We start from the raw sequence: 20,693 nt of genomic DNA, 5'->3' as shown, positions 1-20,693 counted from the left end.
TTGTAAATAATTACTCTATAATTAATTATATAGAAATTATTTTACCATAAATTAGTTAATTATGGTAAAATATTAAAAATTGTTTAACTTTAAAATTTTATTTTACCTTTAGTAAAATAATTCATTATATAAATATTTAAAGTTTGTTTTAAATCATATATTTCAAGTATCTTTCTTTATAAATTGTGCGACATAAATTTGAGACCTAAAGGATTACTATGAGAGAAACAGTGTCTACTGGTCTTTTCTTAAAAATGTCACTATAACCCTGATGCTTTTTAGCCAAATTATGATTTCAAGGACAACACGAGGGTTGTACGAAGGAGGTCGAGTTTGAGAACAAAAACTATGACTCGGACTTGTCATCTCCTTTAAATTTGGTTCTATTTTTTCTTTTACAACCTTTGAAGTTCACCGACATAGACTATCTTAAAGAAACTTAACGCGACACTGTAGGAGTATGTGAAGACGGAGTCACTTAAAAGGTAAAACTTTACCACAACCTAACGATTATATCAAATCAAGTATCTTTCATATACACATTTAACACTTAATCATAATTAAGTGAAAAATACGTCTACTTTAATTTTTAATTACTAAAATTAAAATGCTTAATTTGGTGTAAACAAGTACTATACATGTAAAAGGTATGTGAAGGATAAACAAACTCTAGGATCTCAAATATTAAGCCAATCCAATGGATACAATTACCCGGACAGGCTCGCAGCCTTCAACCATGGCCATCTGTGTCATAAGGCGGTCCACTGTCTTCGAAAATTGAAATGAATTTACCTACTGCATTTTAAGAAGAAAATAAAAGGTATGATATACAAAACTCGTCAATCCCCAAAAATGGCTATGCTACTGCTACATACTCGTAACTTCTCCGACATGGAACATTCTTCTGTCAAGGTACCAACACTAGCATGATTCCAATGATAAAATCCCGTGACTGGTTGAACAAGTGCAATCCCATAATACTGAATCAATAACTAATCTAATGAGGACCTGTGAGAACCTACTTATACTTATTACCAAATCGACCTTCTCTCCTGGTCCGCGCCCGCCTATATGATTTTTGCTGTCCAACTGACCTTCCAGCTCCAGAACTCACAGCTCGATCATTCCGGCTCACAATTTTTATGGGGTGAGCTTCTGTGTTAAAAACCCACTCATCCAGGGGAATGACTGAAGAGGGTGAGAAAAGAAGATAGAGATATTTAAGAGTCTCCGCGAGAAAAAAGCTCTGCATCTTATTGTCTTGCACACCCGTGTTAACCTGGGAAAAACGCCGACAGCACATTAAAATTGGATGTCCAAAATATCATTGTATCTCAAGTCCTGATTATTGAAAAAGCAATTCTGGTAAGATATCACAAGCAACTCCCTTATGCGGGGAAGTTGCTGATGGATCAAGGAATAATCCATTTACCAACAAACACAAACTTGAGCTACCTATGACTGACAGTCATTGACACATATCATCAAATTTACATTCCACCCTATAGTTTAATTTCATTCTTGATAAAAGAGGATCTTATATGTTTCGGCCTTCCCCGTGTTTTCTTTTTATTATTTTCCTTTCCCTACCGCAATTTTCTGTATAACTGAAAGAAAAGGTTTTCCAAGAAGACAGACCGTCAAGCTCCTGCTGCCCCACAACAAGTTGAGCCAAATATGAGAAGAAGCAACGTAAGTCAGAGGTAGATAGGGTGCTTTGCTCAATGTTTCTCTGATAGTGTTGGCATATATATGTGATGGAAGCTTTCAAGATATCAAATTTGAGAAACCAATCTTTGATCTCAAGATTAAACAAAGAATAGTCTACATACTCTTTTTTCTTCTTTTCTTTTAAGAATGAGAATAGACTCATACATTTACGAGCCAATGCAAAGAAAAAAAGATGTGTTCTTTTTCTTCATGAGTTTTATCTAAGAAATTTATGAATTGAAAAAATGAGTTTGAATGGTGGTTGTTCCAATGGGAAGATCTAGAGAAAAGATAGTGCAGCAGGTACTGGAGGAGGTTTGCGGGAGGGGGAGATTTTGGGGGTGATGGAGCAAATAGTGGATGATGGAGGTGGTGGTGGAAGAGGTGCTGGAGGAGATGGTGTCACAGGCTATGGTGGTGGTGAGGTGGCGCTGAGGTGATGAGAAAGAGAGGGGGGGGGGGGGGGGGGAAGAAAAAAGAAAAGAACCCATAAAAAGATACATTTTTCTACTTTTTTCTTTTCTTTCTCAGAAAAAGAATAATGTAGAAAATTTCTTTTAGTATAAATATTGTTAATTAGAATAAACTTTTAACAAGGAGAGTGAGATACACTCTGCCACATCAACACTTAGCAAGTAAATAATTCTATTTCGGGATAGTTCAAGGGTAATAGGACCATAATTCTATTGTTAGGAAGATGTGTGTTCAGAAGACACAGCCTCCTAACAATGACACTAAAACACACTGTCTTCATTAAGAATTGCAAACGCTCAAAAAGGAGAACAAAAAGTACAATGCTGAAGACATTGAAAGGCAGATAATAAGGAAGGCATATATCCAGTAGAGTGGTGGACCTATTACCCAACGAGTTTTTTGATCGTGCACCATTGGTCCTCAGGGATTTCTCGGTTCTCCAAAAAAAGAAAAGGCATATATCCCACTAATAGAGATCATCTGAAGAGATGAATCAATCTGAACAAACATCATCAATTATAGTTAAAAGAGTCTGAATTTGTACTTACATCTTTAAGTCCAACATATCCAGATTCTATTCTCGAGTTCTTTTCAAATGCTTGAAATATGTTCCAACCCCACTCTTGGTATGTCTTGTTTCCAGTCAAACGCCAGAGGTAGAACAGAGATTCGACTGTTTCTGGCCTTAGTATGTTCCACGATGTGCCCACAGTCATATCCTGAAAAGCATTAAAGAGGAAAAACAACCACAAATACTTTATCAGCATAAGCAAACAGCGATGAAAAATATGTACCAATAAACTAAGTAATCGACCTGGCCATCATAAAAGAAATAGTTTTCTCCTGCCAATTTTGTAGGTGTTGACTGGTAGAAGTTATAGCAAGTCCAAGCAAGCTGCAAGAAGAGGTCAATAGATGCAGTGAAATAGCAATATTCAAGCTTTCTGTTACTAATGAGCAACAGTGGAAGTAGTCACTATATGATAGATTAAGCCCACTACAGAGCCTCTGTGCCTTCTTTCCAAGGCACTAATTTATCTGTAACAGAAAGCTAGAAGGTTGCATTGTTAAGTCAGGACATACAGGAGCTGAATGAAAATGCTTAGTTTAATGACACCAGGTAAACATTCAAAATGTGCCTCTGCCCAACTTAGGATTCATAAAGGCGGCTGGAAAGAATCTGAATCTTGAATATGGCATAGGTTATTTTATGCTTTACCTTCTAGCGCCACCAAATAAACAAAAGAAAACCAAAGTAGGCAGAATAATGTCCAATGTAATCTAAACAACCTCATGCGAAACTTCATGAGAGACCGATGGTCAGATAAGAACTTAAGTCAGACCACATTTTTTTTTTTTGATGAGGAACTTAAGTCAGACCATAGTTTGGTGCTCTAAGAGTTCAAAGTACCTCTTCTGCCAGCGATAAGAACTTCTGAGACTCGTCAGGACCATAACCAGACGAACCTAAAGCTAACATTCCTGGAGCAAAGCATGCAAGTTCATCCATCTGTATAGAATTCAAAAAAGGGTATTAATATGATTTAGAATAACACACATGACCAGAACTCCCTTCTACCCATTTGAACCCTATACATCACCTTGTCTTCTAAAGAATCTCCAACCTTCTCACAAATATAAGCAAAAGATGATGGGGAAGTCCTTCGCACCAAGCTTAAAAGACCTTTCATTGATGTCTCCCACATTTTTCTGTTCGGAAAATTAAAGAGAAGAATTGTATTTAATATGCTCGAGATTGCAAAAATTTGTAAAAGAACATCCTTCACATTTAAAATTTCGGGAAAGATATATGCATTGATATACTTTGACTTGGTCCACATTTCTGATCCTTTTGGTTCTAACTAAGCAATTAAAACACATTCTTTCAAACAATAACCAATTTCATTTTCCTCCACTTCAGATCAGTAAAGCATACGGAGCTAGCTTTGCTTTCTCAAAGGAAACCCCAGTTCTTTGCTCTTCAAATTAGTTTCAGCAAAACAGCTTACAACTGCTAATCAATATAATAGCCATAAGGACATCCTACTCTAAATTTAGTAGTTTTGGCTAGTCTAGTTTGACCAGCAAGGAAGATAAGAAAACAAAACTGTTTGAAACTTAGGATTGCTGTGTCTGAATTTTTAGAGCTATGTCAAAGTGATGCTTGAAAGATATAACAGGAGTACAAAAGTGCAACACCAAGAGAGTACTCTATTTACATGTTAAGCAAGATTATAAGTTTAGCACTTTTAGGAAAAACTGATGGAGTACATAAGGATGCCTTCATTAATGCTCCTCAAGCAGCTCAGTTTTGAGATTATGCATTTATCAGAATGATATTAAAAATAGCAGTAAACGTTTTGATGAAAAATAGCAGAACAGTTACTTAGCAGTAAAGTTAATCACTCTTACTCTGATATTTATACGTATATCGAATGGTAATAGATAGCTCTAATCATTCAGGTCTGTTTTTTTGTATTAAGATTACATCAACTCTTCAGCAAGTTGTCATTGTTACTCCTATATAGTGTTTTTTTCTTTTCATGTTCTGTTTAATTCATGTCTTTCTTGCTTGGACATCTTGTTCTATATATGTAAACATTTGAATAACATTTCTATTTGTTAGGCTATGATGCACGACAAAAGACTTAAGTATCCTAGCCTTAGTTTATACATAATATCAGCGGAAAAATAAAGAAAAATTTAAACTTAAGCTTCTTACCTGTAGTGTCCCACAGCAGCTGTTCTGTTTCCTTGTATCCAGACCTTGAGTAAATATTCATAAAAGCTGAAACAACATATTTTACTATAATGTACAAAAGAAACCAAGGAAAACTAAATGCCAGTTAACAGAGGGATATGTGATACCAGTCCATTCCCAGTTCAGATTATCAGATAAGTAATATGGAAAGATAATCAAAGGTCATTCACCTGTCCCCCATGGCCCCAAACGTTATAGTGGAGTATACAACTGTCTCTCCCTCTGGACTAATGTGTATTGGCAGCAAACCATCATTTGGGAAAGTTCTACTGATTTCTAAGATAACATTCTCCACCTGGAATAGGAACATATGCCATTCGGTCACTAGCAGAACATTGGTTCAAGTATGTGTAGCTTAATCAATTTTCTGTCATGCCCATTTTATATTTTAGTTTTATTTAATAGCTATCAGGAGTATATTTTGAGAACTTCTATTGGGGAATACCTTTTGTTGATACTTTAAGTCTCCTGTCCTTTGCGAAAGAGCAATAAATTCAAGCTGCTCAGAGGCAGAATCTGCCAGGATACTATGACCCTGAGAACAGGGAGCACAATAGTTTCAGCAATTGTACGCTAAACTCCAGATATATCATTATGTATATGTGTTCGTGCATTGCAAATTATATATTACATGCCATGAGCCTGATTTCAAAAAATAGTCATTGGTATGCAAAGAGGACTCTGTCCAAGTGTTTAAAAGGAAAAAATAAAGAAGTTAAAAAACTATTTCTCCCAGTGGCTGCACAACATCCTCACCCTGCAGCTTCCCAATATCCCCCAAAGAAAGGAAATAAACAGCACTTAAGAAGAAAAGAGTTGGATTCACACTGGAGAAATTTCAGCAAAAGGACATCGTTAAAAGATGGAAGGCTGCATAAACAAGTCGAAAATATATGGGACAGTTTCTTAGAGAACTGCAACTTGCTAAGTTGCAGAGGACATGTTTCTCCTGCAACCTGGAGTCAGTTGGGAGAAAAACAAGGGGTGGATCACAAGACCCTTTAAGTATATTTTAAGAAAATTAGAGCATTTCTCAAGGTAACGCACGATTCTTCGTTCGCGCAGTTCCCTTTTGGATACTCTTCTCCCAAGCTAGGATCCCATCCATGCTCTTCATGGAAGATAGGTGCTGGGTGCAGGATAAAGCATCAAATGACTTGTCAAAAAAAAAAAAATTAGAATAACTCCAGCATGAGATATTTGAGTATACACTTATACTAGACAGAGAATAAACTTGAATTTGGTAGAGTTCAGAATTACCGCAGTCCACCGATGATTATGTGGATTCCCATGTAACAAATTGATAATGTTGTAAGGGATGCCAGTGGGCGTATTCCATGCAGGCAACAGTCTGTCAGCAATATCTTTAGCCTTATCTAGGAAAAGCTTATCACCAGAGAGGTCATACGCACTAAGCAGTCCACCAACAACTCTGTTATTGAATTACATAGAATTTCATCAGTGAAGACATAGAAATATAACATCTAAGCTGATAGATGTCAGGAATCTAAGCAAATTCATTATGAAAGCATATTAAACCTTATAAAGCAACCTTATGGTAGTCTCAAAAACACTGGCGTCATAATTCTTGTTGAAATCCAGGGAGTTTGCAACCCACCTGCCATCAGGTCCTTGTTAGCCACAAGCAATAAACTCTTACATGAAGCACAAAAATATGGAAAGTTCCAAATGTCTTCCACTTGGCAATATTGTTTCATAGATAAAAGAATGTAATACATAAACCCTAAAACCCAAAAGTAAAAGGGATATGAAACTGACACTTCAATGATTTTGGGAAGTCGAGATGCCACACATAAAATCCATAATCCAAGGAAACACAGAACTCTAAGCAGTCTCTCTCTGAGTGAGGACTTTGGGGAAATTGGGTGTTGGGCAGGAGGCAGGTTGGGATAACTGCATACTTTAATCGGAGAGATGACAAGTAGTATAAAAGTTATTACTAACTCAAGATGCATTTTAGCTTTATCGCATACATCATTACTTGATTCTGGTGATTCGTATTCATGTTTAAATAAAATTTTAGCAACTCATTTTCTTCTTTAGGACAAAACTGAGACCATGAGTAATATTGCCAAGCACAGCCATCGTTATTGTGTGCAGAGGAGGATCAGCGCCAAATAAGATAAAGTAGAAGATGGGATGTCCACATACACAAAGCTGTTATTCACATAAATAAAGCTTCAATCTAGGATAAGAAAGATAAACTCGAGGCTTTTAGAAGCAAGAAAATAATAACTCACTCTCTAGCTCTCCGAAACTGCTCATCCAAGCCCATGATATATAGTGTGTCAAGAGAATCAATTAATGTTGCACCAAGACCACCAAAACTGTCAACACCATTCTTTGTTTGTGGCTGGCATTGCAAAAGTTTAGCACGACAATCAAATGGTTGCAGGCACTTGTCAAACAGAGGATTAATATCTAAAGAACCACAAGAACGTAGCAGAAGTAGATAGAAAAGTATCAAGGCAAATTCAGCAGCCTCTTAGATTAAATATTGAACAACAAATAAAAAAAGGAACTGTCTGCCAGATTTTCACTTCCTTTCTGATTCTCATAAAATATTATATCACCATCAAAAGTCAAAGAGAATTAATTCCGCATAGATCCTGTCTCTTAGTAAATTTGACCGTCTAAGTCCGCCTATAGGGTACTTCAGGAATTTTTGGAAAGCAAACCGGTATGAGCTTCAGGGTGAATTTGTTCTTAAATCAAATGTTCAGTCAAATGAAGACAAAGAAAAAGGTTAGCAGAGAGTCGAACAAAATTGTATATGAAGCTAGCGATTCCATCAAGAATAGGAACTGTTCAACATAAATCTATATTACTCGGAGGCAGAGATACCCTAATCATAAACAAACTGCCCCAAGATTTTACCTCACAGAGGCCGTTTAAGAAGAACAAGAAATATCTTGTGAAACAAAGTACTTATTGCAGTGCATAGTTTCCCCGTAAATGATTGTTTAATAATTCACATAGAAGTTGTTACAAATGCAGAAGATTGAAGTTTTCACTTTTGATTGCACAATATGATCCTCCCTCAAAGCTCTAACCAAATGATTCTCCATAAATGAACTGTTAGAGAAGTTATCACAAATGCAGAAGATTGAAGTTTTCACTTTTAATTGCACCATATGAGCCTCCCCCAAAGATTTTACCTCACAGAGGCCGTTTAAGAAGAACAAGAAATATCTTGTGAAACAAAGTACTTCTTGCAGTGCATACTTTCTCCGTAAATGATATGTTTAATATTTCACATAGAAGTTGTTACAAATGCAGAAGATTGAAGTTTTCACTTTTGATTGCACAATATGATCCTCCCTCAAAGCTTTAACCAAATGATTCTCCATAAATGAACTGTTTAATATTTCACAGAGAAGCTATTGCAAATGCAGAAGATTGAAGTTTTCACTTTTAATTGCACCATATGAAACTCCCTCAAAGCTTTAACCGAATACTCCTCCCTCACAGACAACCTTTTTAAGAACGACAAGAAATGTCGTGTGCAACAATATAACTATTGTGCCTTATAAAAAAAAACAATATAATTATTGCAGTGCTCATTTCCTTTCTCCATAAATGATTGTTCAATATTTCACAGAGAAGTTAAATGCAGAGGATTGAAGTTCACTTTTGATTGCACCAAATGCTGCTCCCTCAAAGCTTGAACATAGAAAGAGCTTACAGGATCATAGTGTTATCTTCATTACCAGGATACTCAAAATTTTCGATGAACTTCTCGAGAATCTAACTGTATGAATAATCTTCCCCCATCAAGATAACTCCTAGTGTTCCAAAACCATACTTCGACATGAAAGGATTCTTGAGATGAGAAACAATGATATGTTACTTCATGTTTACTCAAAGAGTGGACATAGGGGTAAATGAGTTATTATAAAGTGCAAAGCAACTCAGAGAATTTTCCGTTAGATCAATCGCAAAAAGACAAACTTAAAGTAAAGAAAGACGAGATTTCTAGCTAAAGAGGTAGTCACTTTGGAATGACCAATCTCACCATTCATGTCAAGTGAGAGTATTTGGAGAAAAATTGTAAAATGGGAGTAATAAATAACTGAGACTTTACTTTTTACATACTTCAATTTTTAGGTAACTCCTTTTTCAACGCATTTTAGAAACCCTCGAGTACAAAACCTTTTTTAACCAGTAATCTTGAGTACAAGATATTATTCATATTTGAGACTTCACTTTTTACATATTTAAATTTTGAGGTAACTCCTTTTTTAACGCATTTTAGAAACGCTTGAGAACAAATATATTTTTATCAGTAATCTTGAGTACAAGATATAACTTAGTTCAAATAAAAAGACCTTATCCAGGTAGGTATAGCTTAGTCCTCAACTTGTAGCCAAATAAAACCTAAAACATACACCAAAAAAAAAAAAAATCTTTGATCAAAAGAACATACACCAAAAAGGATGAAATACATTTCAGGACCTAAATTGTTCTATGATTGGAATGAAGCAAAAAAGAAAGAAAAGCTTGATCCAACATCTTCTGATGAAATATTAAAGGATGAGAAAATATGAAGACTTTCAGTTTAAATGGTCAGCTTAAGGTAAAGCATAGAAATTGTTCGCTATCACTCGAAACTTTAAAAAGTAGAGAAAGAAAATAGAAGAACATCAATCAACAGGTAAACCATTTAAACGCCCTACTGAGATGCCTCCACCAAAGATATGACTGTTAAATGACTAAATACAATGGAACAGGGAAATCTTTGTACAAAGAAAACTTATAGGAGCAACAACCTGACCTGAAGTTCATCGTGGCCCCATGCATATTTTTCATATGAACTCCAGGCATGACGCATAGCATCTTTCACTTTTTCTCTTCGTTGAGCATCAATGGGATCATCTGCGAAATCCATTTTCTTGCCCCCATCACCACCACTGCGACTAAAATTCATCTTTTCACCTGATACACTTCGACCATTCTTCAACTCTTCCAGCTACAATGGCAGCAAGATCATTGATGGAAACAAAGCCAGCAATTAAATCATGATGAAGAAAACAGAGCGAAATATTTGATACCCTATGAGTTTTGAAAGCAATAACAACAAACAATAGAAAACCAGATGACTTTGCAAAACAAGAGATGTTCATATTCTCTTTTCCGACAAAGACCTACCAAGCCCTAAAAATAACATTGGTCGCGACAGCATACACCTGCCAGAACACAGATGGACCGCCCATCTATTCCTTCCACCCGCCCTCTACCACATCCACCATCACTGTTGCCAAACCTATTGCCCACACCACCACTATCTTTTCTTTTTTTAATGAAGCAATATGATTACCCACACCACCTCTATCTTCGTTGTTTCTGTCCCCAACTACCTCTCCCCCAATGAGTTCCTTCCTATTGGACCCTAATAGGCACAAGTATTTTCATACAAGATAAAAAGACGGTTGAACCTAATTGCAAGAGTTGACAACTTATATCAGGTTTTCCATTATAAATAGTGAAACAATCTTTTTCATTCAGTTGGATGGAGGAGAAATCGCTATGTACCAGCAAAATTATAAGAAGTCTTAGCATAAAGATTTCCCCACAAGCCAAGATTTATAGAAAAGTTGAAAATTAAACATACCAGTACAGACTTTGAAAAGAAGTGCAGAAACTGCTTACCATCTCTTGCAACTGTATCACTTCTTCATTCAACTTAGAGATCTCTTCCTGCAAAATCACAAATTCATAGAAAAATTGCAGGACAAACTGAATTTAAAACTTTAAAATTTCCAAATCATAACTGCATTAAGAACCACTAGCTTTCTTATGAAGTATATACGTCAATAAACTTCCACATCACAGGACAAAGTAGAAGAAAATTCTATATAAATTGAAAGGCATTAAGAATCAAACGTTACTAGAACTTTGCTGCTAGTACTTTGCTACTACTAGCTAAAAAACCAGACTTTCACAGGCACCGATAACCAATAAACAGAATGCATTAGAGTATTGCCTTTTACTTAGTTTCATTTGAAAACTAATTGATGATCACATGCAAGACGGAAGAACTCAATTAACATGTTCTTTTTATAACAGAGAAATTCCCGAGAGCCATTGACGCACAATTCAATTGGAGAAGGGGCTTGCTAAAGTATTTCGTAAGGTCTCCTTCAGTTCATTCTATGAATGACTTAGGACAAATGTACAGATGATAAATCCTTGAATCTTCCCAAATATGGACTATCAAATCAATGTGAACTCCTACTAATACAGATACAACATACAAGTCTAAGGTACGTCAGATGGAGGCCTCTCAATTCTTTCATCAGGAACACATAGATTCTCAGTGTTGGCGTTGATGATTACCATTTGATTGGAGAAGATGCTCGCCTCATAAGGTCTACATCACTACTATAAAAGTACAGATGATAATTCCAATAAGAAGTTGAACTATCTTGAATTTCCAAAATATAGACTATCAAATCAACGAGGACTCATACTAAATACAGATAAAATATACAAGTACAATGTACGTCAGATACCTAGATAGATTCTCAGTACCTACTTGATTGGAAAAGGTGCTCGCCTAAAGTATTTCATAAGGTCTACTTCAATTCATTCTACGAATGACCAATGACAAAAGTACAGATGATAATTCCATTAAGAAGTTAAACAACCTTGAATCTTCCAAATTATGACTATCAAATTAATGACGACTAGTACTAATACAAATAGTCAGATACAACATAGATTCTCCAGGGAAATATAGACAATACTATTGCTGTAAAAAAGCAAGAAAATCTCAAAATTAAAACTGAAACTATCAAATAACGAGTTAATGATGATACATCAATTTTACTATCAAGAAAATCAAAAACTCCTCGAGGTAGGGGTAAGGTCTGCGTAACACTCTACCTTTCCCCAGACCCCACATTGTCTTGAGTATTATGTTGTTGATGTTATCAAGAAAAGAGGATAGACGAATAAAGTAACAATGAAGTAGGCACCTGGTGATCACGGAGTACAGTTTGTCGATCCCAAAAGAAGAAAGTAGCCAATATGATAACGATGAAAAGCAATGCAAGACGTTTTGGTCGTTTTAAATAGTAAGATGGATTGATGTATCTCCACCTACTTGCCGATGATCTACTCCTCCCCATTGGGGAACCTATGCTTACTCTATATCGTTTTTGTTTAATCAAAGAAATCAAGTAAAATAGATGAATTAAAGAAACTGAAAATTGATCAAGATCAAGATTGGTGAGTTAGACAAATGGTGGAGAATTCCTTTTAAGAAGGGATAATGAAAAATTAAATACTAATTAGTAGTAGTTAAAACGAGAAACAGTAAAGACCAATAGCCGTTAGGGCCTAAGAAGGAACTGTACTGTACTAATTCCTTTTTTTTTTCGTTAGTTGGTGCTAAATTGATACTCCCTTTGTCTCGAAATATTTGTAATTTTTTGTCATTTTATGCTTGTATTAATTAGCAATATTTAAAAGGTTCTCATCATTAAATCATTGGTGAAGTAGATATTTATTGAGGTGTGATTACATAAACTATGTTAAGAGGATAAAATAGTATTACTTTTATAAATACTTTTTTAAGGGCGTGCAAATGAAAATGTGACAAATATTTTGAGACGGAGAGAGTATATGTAGCCAAACATATCCCCTGCTAAGAACTATTTAGATTTTGTTTCTGCTCTTAGAGTAGATAATTATATATGAAACAATAAGCTTTAAAATTGAGAATATTTTTTTTAAATGAGTCAAGAATTAATATTTAATCTATGTATAATATAAAGCTAGGCATAAATAAGGTGATATGACACCTCTCTTTGACTTCTATTGCTATTTATCTTTTTTCTCTTCTTTTTTTTTACATTTTTTTAGTTTTTCCATTATGTGCTATGTTAAAAAAAAATCCAAAAGACAATTATTAACTCTCTTAATTATATTAAATGTGCTATATTTAACTCTCTCTACGACAAATGTAAGAGAAACGATTATTAGTTCTGCTACGTGATAAGCCTATTTCTCTTTTTTCTTATTCTTTACTTCAATTGTTACTACTTCAACTCTTCGTATTCCTTAATAAATTCTTGCCGACAAAGAAATTTGTTGCTGGTTTATTTTTAATTTAATCTAATATGCTTCTATAAGACCCCAAGATATAATGTTATTGTTATTTACAAAGAATTTGGATAATCAAGAATTTCAAAACGGCTAACAGCACGGGAAGGACAAAGAATGGCAAGCCTCCTATTGCCTTCATTTGTTCCCTTTTTTCCCTTTGTACCTCCCACTATTTTTGCACATTATTACTATTATTTATTTCATATGATCATTATTCAAAGAGTTTCAAACTTTCCCAAGTTCTTATAGTATTTATGTGCAGGTTGTGCACAAGTAAATTCATAATTTTTCTTTCCTTCTCATGAATTCTCTTTCTTTCTAGGTTGGCGTTTCAGACATCTCATTCCTCTAAGGTAATCTAGCTTTTCTTATTTTGTTTGACAAGTAACATTGTATTGTGGGTGCTTAAATACTCTATAAGTTGTTAACTTTCTTCTTAATTTTTTTCAAGAGCTATGTCAAGACATTTGAGGTGTCTAAGAGACGGAATTATGGGATAGATTAGAGTCACAAAAATTAGGGCCATGGAAGAGAAAGACTACATTTTTGATCACGGTATAACAAGAGAGGAGCGACGCCAACATTTAGATTACTTGGTCAAACTTATTTAAGACAAGAAAATGAGAATGATGCACATGAATCGTTCGTGAAAACCCCAACATCGATGATCGAAAATAACAATTGATGTCCTTCGAGCTTGACTTATTGAGCACTTTGTGATGACCTTCCAAGTCATCTTGCCACATAAGCACATATTTTAGACATGTGGATGCTTATATGGGATGCTAGCATTTATGGAAAGATTCTAGAGCCATGGAGAGTTTTTTTGGAGAAACTCTAGATTCTTATAAAATATTTAGGAAGACTTTCTTGAGAAGCCTTAGAATATTCTAGGCATGTAGAGAATTCTAGAGAGGTGACATACTTGTAAATATAGAGGGACTTGTGTAACAATTATTATTTATCCATTAGCCCCTAGATGAGTAGTATAAATAGAGGGGCATACATTTGTAAAAAACATCAAGCAAAAATCAATCAACTCTTCTATAATAAAAAGCTTCCTTCTAGCAAATTTCTCTTGTCTTATTCACCTACTATTCCCTTAGCGATCTTAAGTGAAGTAATCTAGGCTGACTTGGCATAGCAAGATCGTGAGCAAGTTGTGCAAGAACGTGAGCGAGTTGTCAAGTGCCGCACGTGCGCTTAGTTGAAGACTAAGGACGTGACAACGTGGTATCAGACCGAAGGTTACGACTAAGGGAATGACAAACGACGGAGAAATCAACGTTGCTAAAACTCAAGCCAACGTCATCCAGGATGCTGTTGGCAAGAAAGGCCATAACAGAAAGAGGATTGTCGTCAACCAGAGCCAAGAGGTGCCACCAGAGGTTGTGTCAAATGAAGGGCTTACATCCCAAGAACCATCTACCACTAAGGCGAGCGAGGATGACGTAGAGGTCCTGTCCGAGGACGCCTCGCTCGGTAAAGAGTGGGTTATGAAGGTTAATGTGGGGATGGACGCCATCGACATATTTGGCCAACGTTTGGGAAAGGTGGAGGGCACTCTTAGCATTCTTGAGGGGCATACTCTTGAAGAAATTGAAAGCATCCGAAATGACTTGGAGGGGCGTATGCAGGCTGAGATTGAGGTAAAACAAACCATCACTGCCTTAGAGTGCAGACTCATGGAGGCGTTGAGTACTATCGATGCCATGAAGGCAAAGATAGTGGCACTCGAAGTGCAGGTCAACGTTGGTGTGACCGAGGCAGCCAACAATGTTGTCGTGATGACGGAGGCTAAGATCGAGGCTCCTGAGTCACCAGTGTTCAAAGAGGTTCGTGATGCACAAGAGGTGGAGAACTTTCTTTGGAACTTGGAGAACTATTTCAAGCATGGCAAAGTAAGGGACGATGAGGCCAAGATCAATACCGCTGTGTTGTACCTAACAGAGACTGCCATGCTATGGTGGAGAAGAAAGGTCGCTAATACTGACAGAGGTCTATGCACAATCAACACGTGGGATCAGTTCAAGAATGAGTTTAAGCGACAGTTCTATCCAAATAATGTCTTGTACGAGGCAAGGCGCAAACTTAAAGAGTTGAAGCAGACGGGGAGCATCCGCGACTATGTCAAGGAGTTCACCACCCTTATGCTTCAAATTCCCAATCTCACTAGCGATGACTTGTTGTTTCACTTTATAGACGGGTTGCAAAATTGGGCTAAGCAGGAGTTGCAACGCCGTCAAGTCGCAAACATAGACCAAGCCATAGTGGAGGCCGAGTCTTTGATGGACTTCAGGCATGACAAGCACGGCAAAGGCCAAGGCAATGAGTCAAGGGGTAGCGATGCCAAAGATGGGGGAGACCGTGGCGAGAGCAAGGAGTCGCAACAACAATACTCCAAGACTCAAAATGCAAATAAGTTCGACGGCAAGAAGTCAGGTGGTCGTCAGGGCTATGTTAAAAAGAAGACGCAGAACGAGAAGAAGGGATGCTACTTATGTGGAGGGCCGCACAGCTTCAAAAATTGCCCTGACCTGAAGAACATTAGCGCTATGGTACGTGCAAGTCACGAGCAGACGCAAACACAGAGTACGGGAATCGCACAGTTGGGGACGATTAGACTATGTGGCGCTGTCGCGAAGCAAGATAGTCAAACCAATGATAATAAAAACCAGTGGATCTCACCATCAATAACAAGCCCGCTCGTGCACTGGTAGACACTGGGGCGACTCATAATTTTGTGACTGAGGCCGTAGCGAAGAGACTAGAGTTGAAGCTCACTCCAATTAACGCCCTCGTCAAGACCGTGAATGCTAAGCCAGAAAATGCTCGTGGTGTAGCTAATGGCGTTGGTGTCAAATTGGGCGATTGGAAAGATACGAAAAATTTTACCGCCACTACTATGGATATCTTTGATATTGTTTTGGGGCAAGAATTCTTTAGACATTGCCACGCGATGATCGATCCCTACCTCCAACGTCTCTTAGTCATGGAGCGAGAAAGCGCTTGCATGGTGCCTACAGTGACTATGTCGCATGAACAGGATCGTGCACAACTTTTAGCTATGCAGCTTGTCGAGGGGCTCAAGAAAGAGGAGCCAACATTCATGGCAACCATTACAAGTTTAAAGGAAGATAATGGTACCCAAGAGACACCGCCGCCTTGGATAGATAATTTGCTCGAAGAAAACAAAGATGGTATTTCCGAAGAGGTACCTAAGAGCTTGCCTCTTAGGCGTGAGCAGGATCACAAGATTGAGTTGGAGCATGAACCGGAAAAGGGTCAAGTCATGTACCGATTACCGTCACCGCCTCACACGATAGCGAGATTGAGGCTATCATTGACTACTAGGCCAGGCGGAAACAAGGGCAAAAGGAAACTGCCATGTTCCTCATATATTGGAAGGGAAAATCACCGGAGGAGACCGCATGGGGGCGGTACGAAGACTTATGGCAATTTAAAGACAAGATTCGAGAATTTATGTTGCAGCAATGCGCCGCGGTCGTCGCAACATCAGGTGGGGGAGAATGTGATGACCTTCCAAGTCATCTTGCCACATAAGCACATATTTTAGACATGTGGATGCTTATATGGCAAAGATGCTAGCATTTATGGGAAGATTCTAGAGCCATGGAGAGTTTTCTTGGAGAAACTCTAGATTCTTATAAAATATTTAGGAAGACTTTCTTGAGAAGCCTTAGAATATTTTAGGCATGTAGAGAATTCTAGAGAGGGGACATACTTGTAAATATAGAGGGACTTGTGTAACAATTATTATTTATCCATTAGCCCCTAGGTGAGTAGTATAAATAGAGGAGCATACATTTGTAAAAACCATCAAGCAAAAATCAATCAACTCTTCTATAATAAAAAGCTTCCTTCTAGCAAATTTCTCGTCTTATTCACCTACTATTCCCTTAGCGATCTTAAGTGAAGTAATCTAGGCTGACTTGGCATAGCAAGATCGTGAGCAAGTTGTGCAAGAACGTGAGCGAGTTGTCAAGTGCCGCACGTGTGCTTAGTTGAAGACTAAGGACGTGACAACTTTCTCTATAAGCTTTCCTCAATCTCTTTATCTTCATTATTTATTCTATACTTCACATATTTTTGTATTATGTTAATTGTTCAATATTGATTATTTTGTTGAACATGTTAATAACTGAATTATTAGTGCCTTTGCCGTTTCTCTTGTAAAATGATTACTAATTAATGAATATTCATTTTGGCTTTAAGCCTTTTAGAGTGGTAAGATTTAAAAAAAAAAAAAAAAAAAAAAAAAAAAAAAAGATAGTCGAGGAATCCATCGCTTGCTCTTCAATGTATTTATTTATATTCTTTTTCATTATGATATGTTTTTGGATTTTGCTTTATTCTTCTTTCTTTTTTTCTTTTTGACGTGCTACATAATAAAATTTACTCTTCCAACTTGCAAAATGGTTCTTTGATATGCATATGCCTTGCATTTGAGTGTTTTGAAACTATTAAAAAAGTTTATAAATTTGAAGAGCTCAATTTTAGTCTTAAATCTTAAACATAATGGTGCAAGTCAAAAAATCTGAGTTTAATCAACAATTCACGTGAGGGAAGCAAAAACTACATGTTCGCATGCCCGCAACAATGGACTATATACATTTTTCTTGCGCTCCTTGTAAATTAGTTTTCTTCTTGCATCAAGAGACACAGTTTGGTTATGGATTCAACGGCAAAAACATACGTTAATTATTGGTACAAGAGTGTCCATTAAAGGTAGAAAAGGTTGGCCTTTCTTCTCATCATATAAGATTTGATTATGGACAAAAGATTTCACTCCCATTTTTATGTTTTAAAAAGATTTTTTCACTTGAGCCGTTACTTTTAAGGTTTAGGACTAAATGATCAATTTTTCATACATTAAGGACTTTCAATTACGTGCTATGTATGAAGCACTAATGAACATGTTTTCATACGTTAAGAACTATTTTGATAACGTGACATATATGAAGGGCTAAAATGATCATATCCCCTTTTTTTATACATTAAAGGCTATTTCGTTTATGTGGTATATATGATAGACTAAAATAGTCAAACCCCCATATATTAAGAACCATTTTGGTCATTTTCTCGAAGAAAAAACTCTTCTCTCAATAGAAAAAACTCTTCTCTCGATACTTGTATTTTCATTTTTTTTTCTTAAATATTATTATGTTTTAATGCTTAAAAAGTGTAAGGGATAATATCTTCAGTTGCAATTTGTGGTAAATCTTAATATGAAAATTTAGCAATAAGTAATGAAGCTCACTTTTAGATGTAAATGTTTTAATCAACTTATGTTTTCCCATCAACCCTAATCTTGATGTCATTAATAATGTGTTAATATGCCCCTTTATTTAATTAAGGTTAGAAATATTTTTAATTCTTTTGGTCTTCAAAAAAAAACATTTTGTTATTTTAATATGTAGGTAGTAGTAAAGATCACTTCGTAAATTTAATAGACTCTTTCATAATCGCGATTTACTTGTATCTATTAAACTAGAGGTACTAAGTATCACACACTAAAAACATTTAATTTATTAAAGTATTGGGAGTACTTCGTTATCTTTTGAAAGGCACGTGGATCAGTAGAGTTATGACAAAAATATGAATTAATTTTATAGTGAATAAGTTAATACTCCTATTTCTATATGATTTACCAGTAATAAACAGACCATCCCATAAGGATATTCATTCAAAATCTCCGTTGCTATGTACAAAAGGGGAAAAATAAAGACTTATAAAAAAAAAGGCAATAATAATAATATAATATAACTCGGTGTAACACACAAAAAATGTGGTCCTATATACAATCCCACGGATGCCTCTTTTGTAACATTTCAGCTCAGTATCTTTTGTAACTAAGGTCAATCAAATACTCTCCTCTTTTTCTTTTGGGAAAAGGTGTAAATATACCCCTCAACTTTACAATTTAGAGTAAGTATATCTCTATTATAAAAGTGGTGTAAATATATCTTGTCGTTATAAAATAGAGTAAATATAGCTTTTTTGCTGACAGATTTTTTTTAAAAAATCATTTAGTTTGTTTTTTTATTAAAAAAAATCACGTGGCTTTAAAAAAAGTCTACCCATTTTTTTTAGTAGACATATTTTTCTAAAGCCACATGATAAAAAAAAAAATCTGGTGGGTCGGGTCTGGTTCGTTTAAAAAATGGATAGACTTATTTTTTTTAAAGCCATGGAGATATTTTTTAAAGCGAACCAGACCCGACCCACCAGAAAAAAATTACCATGTGGCATTAGAAAAATATATCCACTAAAAAAAAGGGGTAGTCTTTTTTTTTAAAAGCCACATGGCATTTTTTCTAATTAAAAAATAAGCTACATGATTTTTTTTTAAATCCTGTTTGTGAAAAGAGTATATGTGCACTATACGTGTAAAGGCAAGGGTATATTTGCACCATTTTGTAACGGCAAGGGTATATATACACCACTTTTTTAACCGGGGGTGTATCTGCTCTAAATCACAAAGTTGAGAGGTATATTTGCACATTTGCCCTTTTCTTTTTACCAAGATTTGCCTTTCGTTTAGAGTTAATTTTCCAAATGGTCATTAAAGTACAATATTTTACATAAAAATCACAAAATTGTTTTTTGCAATTTTACAATCACTCTTTGTATATAGTCTCTCAAAAAATAACTATGGTCGCAAAATCAACTAAATCTCACAGGAAAATCACATAAGGAAAAAATTCATATTCGCCTAAATTGTCTCGCTCATACTTGTTTCTTTTTATCATAATTTTCAAGAAACTTTTAAAAGTAATTCACGCCAACCTCCCTAGCTTCACTAGATAAGGTAAGGTCTATGTACACTCAATCGTCCCAGACTCACCTGTTTCTAAAAGCATTTCACAGATTGACATGGTTTTGTATTTGTGCAACTATTCACTAAAGCAGAGCATGAGAAATCATGACAATCCAACATGACTCTGTGTCATATCATTCTATCTATGTAGTTAAATTATTCACAAATTATGCTGAAGTTGTATGATAACTCTCTTTTATGATTTCGAAGATACAAAAATATACATTTCAAAAGGTATGTACAAAAATATGTAAATCATTACAAATCAATAAAACTTCATGTTATATTCAACCTTCTGTCATATTGGATAACTCACAAACTTTTCCTATTGGCATGATTTTGTGCTTGTTTGATCATATCCTACCGAATTGGCATGACTTTGTGTTTGTATAATGCCTATCTGTTAAATTGCTCACAAATTCTACCGAATTAACATGATGTGTCTTTGTTGATTCAACAAAGTGCTCTTCGAATTCGCAATTCCATTTTCAATCGAAACGACCCAAAATCTGCTCAAATGTTCTCAAATTTAAAACAAAATCTCTGAACACCAGCACAAGCGATCCACAATCACCAATTCAATTAAATAAAATCAAATTAAGAAGATGCACTTTGTCTTCTTCAACATGGAATTTTGATAATCTTCAAGCAAATCAATAAATGAGTGTTTGAACTTAAAATCTAAGCACAAGAAATGAACGCTCATACGATTTTAACAGTAAAAAAACCATCAACTTCGAGTTTCCACCTCCAACTAAGAATTTCAAGCTTAAAATT

The 20,693-nt window shown here is 35.7% G+C and overlaps 1 protein-coding gene across 2 annotated transcripts; it reads right to left on the bottom strand.

Annotated features, from left to right (window-relative positions):
* Positions 1–777: 777 nt before the first annotated feature.
* On the bottom strand, positions 778–12,330 carry LOC132644974 (mannosyl-oligosaccharide 1,2-alpha-mannosidase MNS1-like). Of its 2 annotated transcripts, none has more exons than XM_060361676.1 (14): positions 11,944–12,330; positions 10,616–10,663; positions 9,741–9,935; positions 7,207–7,319; positions 6,498–6,563; positions 6,206–6,377; positions 5,391–5,480; positions 5,116–5,240; positions 4,907–4,972; positions 3,786–3,894; positions 3,596–3,694; positions 2,999–3,079; positions 2,733–2,903; positions 778–1,279 (listed from the first exon to the last, which is right to left on the bottom strand). In XM_060361676.1, exons 1-14 carry the CDS (start codon positions 12,094–12,096, stop codon positions 1,019–1,021), a joined length of 1,749 nt encoding a protein of 582 aa, XP_060217659.1. In that variant the 5' UTR covers positions 12,097–12,330; the 3' UTR covers positions 778–1,018. The 2 variants fall into 2 exon arrangements, with proteins under 2 accessions (XP_060217659.1, XP_060217668.1); XM_060361685.1 differs by lacking the exon at positions 11,944–12,330 and adding an exon at positions 11,303–11,809.
* Positions 12,331–20,693: the final 8,363 nt, after the last annotated feature.

This window comes from Lycium barbarum, chromosome 1 (assembly GCF_019175385.1).
Source record: "Lycium barbarum isolate Lr01 chromosome 1, ASM1917538v2, whole genome shotgun sequence".
Taxonomy (NCBI): domain Eukaryota; kingdom Viridiplantae; phylum Streptophyta; class Magnoliopsida; order Solanales; family Solanaceae; genus Lycium; species Lycium barbarum.
This window is presented reverse-complemented; position numbering and strand designations above follow the sequence as displayed.